Source organism: Pollachius pollachius, assembly GCF_949987615.1.
Source record: "Pollachius pollachius genome assembly, chromosome: 2".
NCBI lineage: Eukaryota > Metazoa > Chordata > Actinopteri > Gadiformes > Gadidae > Pollachius > Pollachius pollachius.
The window spans coordinates 16,831,931-16,841,436 of record NC_136935.1 but is presented as its reverse complement, the minus strand read 5'-3'; the positions used below and the strand labels follow the sequence as shown (position 1 = coordinate 16,841,436).

Below are 9,506 nucleotides of genomic sequence, written 5' to 3'. Positions count from 1 at the left end.
AAGTAACGCAATGCAAAATAAATGGCCAATAAATAATCATATATATTTCTATGTATATATATTGTATATGCATACCATACAACACCTCCCATTGCGTATTTTGCGATCTCAGACAGTGAACAATGATGACATATTGGTAAGATTCCTTTTTTTTACTTTAAGTTGGCATTTTCTTATTTTTTTCAACAGCTAGTTTTTTTTTCATCTTTTCTGTCCAACATCGTAATTTCCGGCTCGAGTCGAAAAAAAAAGCAGCAAACTGTTTGCGTCCGATTCCTGTATCGATGTCTGGAACTTAAATCTGCTTGCCGTTTCTCGAAGTTCACCAGTTAGTTTATTTTTTACACATTTTTTGTATTATTTTCACCAGATTTGGCAATGTTCGTCCTTTCAAAGAAAGAAAACAATAGACTTTAAATTCATCGGGTGCTTAGAGGAGAGACAGAGAGGCAGAAAGGAGGAGGATCTCCGCTGGATCCCGGTCTCCACGGACATGCAAACATCTGATGGATGAGTCCGGCCAATGGTCTCACTCAGCCCCACAGTGAGGAGGGGAGAGAGACACAGAGAGACACAGAGAGAGAGCAATAGAGAGAGAGAGAGAGAGAGAGAGAGAGAGAGAGAGAGAGAGCAACAAAGAGAGAGAGAGAGAGAGAGGGAGAGAAAGAGAGAGAGAGCAACAAAGAGAGAGAAAGAGGGAGAGAAAGAGGGAGAGAAAGAGAGGGCGAGAAAGAGAGGGAGAGAGAGAGAGAGAGAGATTGCGTTGGTTGTAGCATGATGGCACAAGAATCTTCTGTCTCTTCGGTGGTGGGAGGTTCCCCTGAACGAGGAGGGAATGAACGGAGAGGATAGCGAAGAAAAGGAGAACCATATGACTAGCATTCATTTCCGAATTTCTTCTTGATCCTAAAATGATTTGCAGTTCAAACGGTAAGTTTTCACGTGTCACTATAAATGTGTGAGAGGGATTTTGTAATTTTTTTACTGGGAAAATTCAGTTGCACACTACTATTAATGCTAACATAAACGTAAAATGTTCTACTTTACCTGGAAGCAAAATCCTTCAGAACAAGTTCTTACTTTTCTGTGGAGGCAGGGAGAGATAACAGTATTAGACATTTGTTTTTAAAGTTACACTTTAAGACATAAAGAGAGAGTGTGGGACCAAACCAATATCCGAAACCACTTCGCTTTTAAGAAGCCCTGCCTTACAAAATAAATGTCAAGAACAAACACATCTGAAACAATTATAAACTTTCACAAGCTGTACCAATCGATTCCCAAGTGTTGTTTTTTTTACCTCATAGGTTTGTATTTACCTCAGTAAATACATAGTTCTGCCTGGACCACTATCTCATGCAATAAAACACAATCAAAACAACATTTTGAGCCACAGCCACAACACTGTTTCTAAAGTATGTTTGTGTGAAAATGAAGGACATATGAAAGCATGATGAAAGGGCGTGGTCATAGTGAGTCCCCCTCTAAGCTGTAACAGGTAAGCGAGGAGCAGTAGGACCTTAAGGGAAATGGGTCATTAAGAGGCACAACACAGGTCAGAAGGAGCAGCAGTCCACAGGCATGCTTTGTTTTCTATCACACCACGCCCACAGCATGTGCGGTTACCATGGCTCGAGTGAACTTGTCACATGACGCTCTACGCTGCTGAAGCACTCCCGACTTATGGGAGGAAGAACACGGAAAAATGACAAAGACAAGAAAGTAAATCAGAAATGATATGATATCTGATAGCTGATGTAGCTGTAGAGCCATAACTTGAGCTAATACATGGGTGGTGTTTTAAATGATAGGGGCATGTTTACTATTAGAAAGACGCTTTACTCAAAAGCATGCATGCCATTTAGGAACATAAAGTGGGTTAGGCATCCACCTCAAGTCACGTTTATTTAATTTGTATAGACCTTAATCACACTTACGGTCTCAGAGGGCTTTACAGGACATACAGTGGGGCAAAAAAGTATTTAGTCAGCCACCAATTGTGCAAGTTCTCCCACTTAAAAAGACGAGAGAGGCCTGTAATTTTCATCATAGGTAAACCTCAGCTATGAGAGACAAAATGAAAAAAAAAATCCAGAAAATCACATTGTCTGATTTTTTAAGAATTTATTTGCAAATTATGGTGGAAAATAAGTATTTGGTCACCTACAAACCAGCAAGATTTCTGGCTGTCACAGACCTGTAACTTCTTCTTTAAGAGGCTCCTCTGTCCTCCACTCGTTACCTGTATTAAAGGCTCCTGTCTGAACTCCTTATCAGTATAAAAGACTCCTGTCCACAACCTCAAACAGTCACACTCCAAACTCCACTATGGCCAAGACCAAAGAGCTGTCAAAGGACACCAGAAACACAATTGTAGACCTGCACCAGGCTGGGAAGTCTGAATCTGCAATAGGTAAGCAGCTTGGTGTGAAGAAATCAACTGTGGGAGCAATTCTTAGGAAATGGAATACATACAAGACCACTGATAATCTCCCTCGATCTGGGGCTCCACGCAAGATCTCACCCTGTGGGGTCAAAATGATCACAAGAACGGAGAACAAAAATCCCAGAACCACACGGGGGGACCTAGTGAATGACCTCCAGAGAGCTGGGACCAAAGTAACAAAGGCTACCATCACTTACACACTACGCCGCCAGGGACTCAAATCCTGCAGTGCCAGACGTGTCCCCCTGCTAAAGCCAGTGCATGTCCGGGCCCGTTTGAAGTTTGCTAGAGAGCATTTGGATGATCCAGAACAGGATTGGGAGAATGTCATATGGTCAGGTGAAACCAAAATAGAACTTTTTGGTAAAAACTCAACTCGTCGTGTTTGGAGGAGAAAGAATGCTGAGTTGCATCCAAAGAACACCATACCTACAGTGAAGCATGGGGGTGGAAACATCATGCTTTGGGGCTGTTTTTCTGCCAAGGGACCAGGACGTCTGATCCGTGTGACGGAAAGAATGAATGGGGCCATGTATCGTGAGATTTTGAGTGAAAACCTCCTTCCATCAGCAAGGGCACTGAAGATGAAATGTGGCTGGGTCTTTCAGCATGACAATGACCCCAAACACACCGCCCGGGCAACGAAGGAGTGGCTTCGTAAGAAGCATTTCAAGGTCCTGGAGTGGCCTAGCCAGTCTCCAGATCTCAACTCCATAGAAAATCTTTGGAGGGAGTTGAAAGTCTGTGTTGCCCAGCAAAGGCCCAAAAACATCACTGCTCTAGAGGAGATCTGCATGGAGGAATGGGCCAAAATACCAGCAGCAGTGTGTGAAAACCTTGTAAAGACTTACAGAAAATGTTTGACCTCTGTCATTGCCAACAAAGGGCATGTAACAAAGTATTGAGATGACCTTTTGTTATTGACCAAATACTTATTTTCCACCATAATTTGCAAATAAATTCTTTAAAAATCAGACAGTGTGATTTTCTAGATTTTTTTTTTTCATTTTGTCTCTCATAGCTGAGGTATACCTATGATGAAAATTACAGGCCTCTCTCATCTTTTTAAGTGGGAGAACTTGCACAATTGGAGGCTGACTAAATACTTTTTTGCCCCACTGTATGTTTATCACGCCTCCATACAGAGCAAGGATAATTAATGAATTATCAATGAAGAAGCCTCTAGAAGGAATGCATAGTGAGGGATCCCTCCTTCAATGGATGGTTAGGAGGGCAATGAGTGTCCTAATTGATATACATTATGGCAGCATTACAAGCAAACAGGAAGCCTACAGGTTGAATGCGGTCATCGGGGTTCAAACCCATTACAGCTGGGAGTTGCCCAACAACTCAACAAAACAAAAGTAGAACAACTATATATGAGAACTACAAAAAAAAGTTTTGGTTGTACCAAACAGTGTCACAACCGAGGCCTGTTGGTCATTGCAAACGAGGAGGTGTCATTCAAAACGAGGAGGTGTCATTCAAAACTAGGAGCTGTCATTCCAACTAGGAGGTGTCATTCAAAACTAGGAGGTGTCATTCCAACTAGGAGGTGTCATTCACAACTAGGAGGTGTCATACAATACTAGGAGGTGTCATTCAATACTAGGAGGTGTCATTCAATACGAGCCATGATGTGTGAGAGAGTGGCGGTTCACCTTCTTCTTGGCTTGTAATAGCTCCTGGTAGGCACTGGAACGGATGAAGCGACTGTAGGAATCGCTCTTCATCAGCTTGTAGATGTGCTCCTGTCATTAGAAAGGGATATCAGCACCCAAACGTATTCGGTGACTCAAGTTTACTGTTATACTAATTGGCTATGATGATACTCTGGGGACTAGGAGGGCATTTCTGAAATATAAATACTTAACTGATTATAACGAAAGCCATTTTGGCCAAAATTAACATATTATTTTAGAACTAAACGATAAAATACAACAGAAAATACATTTTATATAATTGAGCAATACATTGAAATAATTGTAAGGTTAAGACAAAAGTAGCCTTTAACAAGATTTTATAATTGCATGAATAATTCCATCCAATTCTATTGGGAGTACGTCTAAAATAGTAACAATTGCTGATAGCAGGATAAAACCCTCCCCTGCATTTCTTAATCCAATCTCGTAACCAGCTGACCTGCGCGTCCTCAAAGGCGTAGCGGCCGGGGTCTTTGACATTCTGGGTGGTCTTTGCGTAGCTCTTGGAGTCCACATTGATGGCACTGGGCGCCCCGGAGGCCAGGAACTCCTGCCATATCTCCTGCACCCGGCTGGGGACCTCTCTGATTGGACGCTTCTTCAGCTCCTGGACGGCCAACCAGAATCTGCAGAATGATGTCACATGCCTCATGATGTCAGAGGCTAGGATTGGGAGGCTGGGTTGGTGTTATCGGCCACATCCAGGTAGCGCCGGTCTCCTCTACCATCCCTCTCTCTGGCCTATCGCCGATTATCCCATGCAATCTAAACCAATGTCAGCTCCTTGCTATCTTCCTTCTTCCGCCGCTAAGACCATTGAGCTGAACCCGACATCGCTCCCCCTTAAGCTCCTCCCCCACGCCAATATCCGCACATTCTGACCACCTTTTCCCCCGGGTTTCTCCATCTTGAGATGAGGACAACTGCCAGCCAGGTGAGTTAATTCACAGTAACAGCACGGGGGCGTCGGGCTGGATGTCAATGCAGAGCCGCTACAGGATGGATCCCGCTGAATGGCTTGAGAGGTAGACATGTAAATAGGTGGAGCCTAATATAGACACAGGGATGTATTTGCCAAACCACTGCGGTGGATGTGCTGCACAATGTGTTCTGACTGTGAGCTTGGTGATCTGCCCGGGGCTGCAGGATAGAGGATTTTGGTGCACACATTTATTATATTTGCAGAGGAGGATTCTGGTTGTCATAGGGATCCAACGTCTGGAAGCTAGTCTCACTTCAAGCTTTGAGCTGAATATTGTTATTAAAAATGGAAGTTAACAACTATGGCTAACAACAATGTTAACAGGTAACAATAGATCATCATTGAACAAGTGTTTTTTGGGATGGAAGTAAGTTTTAGTGAAATTCGACATTGACCTTGAATTTGCATTGAACAGAAGCAATGCTGACTGTAACCACTAGAGGGCGGTGAGGAGGCATCCGACTCCTGTTGCTATACAGGTCAAAGCTGTGTGTGTGTGTGTGTCATGATGTCCGTGTGTGTGTGTGTGTGTGTGTGTGTGTGTGTGTGTGTGTGTGTGTGTGTGTGTGTGTGTGTGTGCTCCACCACTGCCTCACCTTAGGTTCTCTGAGCTGAACTCTGACTCCAGGAACTTGAGGAATTGTTCTCTGCCAATGGGGTCTTTGAGGACTTCATCTATCCCGAAAGCCCACCTCTTGACTCTCTGCTGGCCCGGCTCCTTACTGTAGAAGGGAGACTTTATTAGTATTTAGTGGTATTTATAGTTATATAAGTACATAGCACAGAAATACTCATAGTAGCATTAATAATAATAATAATAATAATGATAATAGTATAGTTCAAATATGTTTGTGAACAAAATATATGATGAACGCTAATCTTACCAATCAATTAATCAATGAACCATTATGTTGTACAAGGACACACACAAACTCACACACTCAAACACACACCTGGCTTCTAGCTCCCAGATGGCGTTGTCATCTGATATCCAGGGGTTGGAGGGGTCTGACGGCGTCAGGAACGGGTCGTATTCAATGTACTGCTCCGTGTATGCCAGCAAGCTGACACCGGGACCCAAACAACACATGTTCAACAACATGCCCTGGAATGTCTCAGCAGGCGGGGGGGCCGGACTTCACTCTAATCATTCATCATTTCAATTCAACTAATTTTTGAATTCTATATTGCATGTTTCATGTCTGATGCATGGTGTACACAGCCGGTGTGAACAAGTGTGTGTAATACACAGGTGTGTATTCATGGGGCGAATACATCGCTCTACAACCCCCCGACCCCCCCCTGCTCCTTAACCTTTGCCCAGATGGATGGACAAAAGCCAGGAAAGGTGTGACCCTGCTTCTTGAATGGAAAGCCATGAGAATTAGTTTACCAAGTTTTACAGCCCCCCCCCCCCCCTTCCCCACACACACACTTGCTTTCAGAGCAGAACAATGACAGATGTGAAATCATTGTGCGTGAGTGTGTGTGTGCGGCCCCCACTCCCAGCGCCTCCAAGGGCCGCCGCCGCCGACACCCGCTGGGGACACCCGCTGGGATCCAATCGCAGCTCAAGGTCGCGACGGCGGGAACGCTCTCATTCCCACGGCAACACCGCCGGGCCGTTTAAGGGATTCGATAAACAGATCGATGGCCAAACTGAATCAAGATGCACGGAGGGAACATTGCTCACCTCTCTGCCACTTTGGACATCTTCAGTCGATGCCGGTCTAATTGCACTTGCCAAAAGGTGATCTGAAAGCAGAGCAGACAGGTGTTAGCATACAGTGTGAGGCTGTCTGACTGACTGGAGGCCAGTCCGTCTGGCTGAGGACCAGAGAGGCACGCTGTCATTCTTTTTCGCTATTCATGTATTCTTTTGTGTTTCGGGTTAGCCAACATTGTTTTGGAATATATATAATTTTTTGAATGCAATTTCGAAATTAATTGGTTTAATCGTTGTACTGTGAAAGGCATTGTAATCAGCCACACAGCATAGCGGATTGTAACATTATGACAATGAAAATAATATAAATTAATGGCCGAGCAGTGGTGCTCCTATAATTACATATAGTCATTATTGTTTTACGCAATTGTGTGTATTCTGTTCCATTTATCATTCTCTATCCTCTACTCTAGCTGGTCTCTCAGAGCCAGCCAAGCAAACGTTATTTAAAATCTGATTAACAACAAAAGCCGACAAAATGCAGCCCCCACGGATGTAAACCCAAAATAAGAATAAACTCAATTAGGAGTGGCGATGATAACAGCCAATGAGAATCGAGTCGGGGGTTTATTCGAGACTCTGCCCGCCATTAACTCCCTCTCTGTAGGACGAGTCCCATGGCGACGCAGTGCAAGCGAACGGAAGGGTCCGAGACTAGTCCTGCCCCTACTCAGGGGCCTCTACTCTGGGGCCCCACGTTGTGCAGGGAGCTGTGGTCCAGAACCTGTTCCTGCAGCTCCGCCTCTGTGGGCTGCTTGGCCTCCGGGGCCGGCGTGTGGGTCGGGCTGTGGCTCCGCACGTCATTCTGGAGTCCGTAAACAGACTGAGAGGAAAAAATGAATGGAATGAGTCGAGGTGTTTTTATTCACACACATTCCCACAGGATACACTGTTGAGTCACCGTCATAATCAAACCTGTCATTGAACTGCCCAGGGACATCGATAAAAAGAGATAAAACAAGACAATGTTTCCCTTTGAAACGTGCAAGAAGCAAAAGATCAAAGTCGGAAAAACTGCTTTTCTACGTCGCACAAAATAAAGGGTAGGTGTAATAGTTTAACAGTTGGCAGTTGTCAGTTGGTTAGAAAACGTCTCTTTGTGACAAGCATGGTTTCTCCAATTCCTGCCATTCGAGGCCCGCCACGATTGAGTCATCGGTTGCGTGTACGAGGTGTTACTGGGTTTTTGCTCACTAGACGGTAGCCGCCATGTTTCCTTACGCAAGGAAGGGAAAAATGTACCTTTCTAGTCTTGTGGGGGTTTTTCATTCTGGACGACTTCTTAATGTCAACTTCTGTCGTGTTTACACATCCGGGCTGAGGGACAGAGAGGAAGGAGGGAGGAGAGGAATTAAAACACAAGAGTAAGGTTCCTTCGAGTCTTTGTCGTCGGAGTCGGCAAAGTGTTTTATCATCACCTCCTCGGGGATGATGCCACGGAGGGCAACAAAGCATCCGGCCCGGCTGCCGAACCAAATCTGCCCTGAGGCGCCATTAAAATATGTTAAGCAGCCGTGAAGTGGCCTGACTCTGAGCTGAATCTCTGGACACGGGGTGTAGCGCTGTTCAATCAAACCAGCGGCCGCATCAAATCTACCCCCGCCCCCCTTTCCCCCCAAAAATGGATTTTATAAAAAGGCCCTGCCGCAGGGTGGCACTCCAGGGGATTTGAAGCGGGGGCGAGCGGTGACTGATTACACAGGCGGACACTCGCTCTCTCCCTCCCTCTCTCTCCTTCTCTTTAGAAGCTTGCTAAGTGGCTTGACGACTCCGCTGTGAAATCAGAATTAATGTTGATTGTGCGGCTACGTGTGCGCATACGTTTGACATATTTTCCAATTACCACCGCAGACATGATCTGTGTTTTTGGGAGGGGCGGAGTACATCAAATCAAATTTATGTTTTGAATGCTATCCGTCTACTGAATCTTGAAATATGCTCATGCATGACGATGGTGACGATGAGGATGATGATGATGAGGATGATGAGGAGGAGGGCACTCACCACGGGTCTGTGCACATCCCAGAATGCTCTCTCCTGACTGTCGAGTATTTTTCTCTCAATTTTATCTCTTTTCTTGTCCACTCTGTATGATCATGAATACACAAACACACACACACACACACACACACACACACACACACACACACACACACGCACACGCATATTGGTCCATCTTTCCGTTTTATCGTTTGAATCCATCTATTTTTCTTGCTAAACATTCAAATGCAAAACTCTCCCATCCTGTTCTTGACACTGTTTAATTGGAAACAGAAAAAAAATGCAAAACCCTCGCAGAGATAATGAGTGTGAAACAATTATATGAGGTAGCGACCCTCTCTCACACCACACGTTGTGCTGCCGGAGAATGCTTACTTTGCTTGTGCTTCTGCTTGCATAAAAATAAACTCCCATTTTCTGGCAAAGGCCCTCTGTAGCCTGGCCAGGCTTTCCTGAATAGAACACACATCACCCTCTTGATTACACATCATTTGTCACTGAGCAAGGTACAGTAGATTGCAGAGATGCATGCCAACTACTATGGTGTGATGCTAGTTAGCATCACAACCTAGAGATGAATATGACGACACATAGAGCTTCAGCAGTTAACGTCTTAGCACTGTCAAACCAAAATAATTGAGGGTGTAC

At 44.7% G+C, this 9,506-nt stretch overlaps 1 protein-coding gene across 1 annotated transcript in view; it reads right to left on the bottom strand.

The window, feature by feature from the left end:
• Positions 1-797: 797 nt before the first annotated feature.
• The window catches only part of rgs7a (regulator of G protein signaling 7a), a gene marked incomplete at its 5' end in the record, with an annotated part of 47,636 nt that continues 38,927 nt past the window's right edge, over positions 798-9,506 (bottom strand). The window contains 11 exons of the mRNA XM_079730871.1: positions 798-820; positions 1,048-1,084; positions 4,108-4,197; positions 4,589-4,775; positions 5,728-5,853; positions 6,085-6,195; positions 6,825-6,886; positions 7,582-7,680; positions 8,100-8,174; positions 8,862-8,943; positions 9,234-9,310. Of these exons, the coding sequence (XP_079586997.1) occupies positions 1,064-1,084; positions 4,108-4,197; positions 4,589-4,775; positions 5,728-5,853; positions 6,085-6,195; positions 6,825-6,886; positions 7,582-7,680; positions 8,100-8,174; positions 8,862-8,943; positions 9,234-9,310 (930 nt within the window). The 3' untranslated portion in view covers positions 798-820; positions 1,048-1,063. The remainder of the gene's footprint in view (positions 821-1,047; positions 1,085-4,107; positions 4,198-4,588; positions 4,776-5,727; positions 5,854-6,084; positions 6,196-6,824; positions 6,887-7,581; positions 7,681-8,099; positions 8,175-8,861; positions 8,944-9,233; positions 9,311-9,506) is intronic.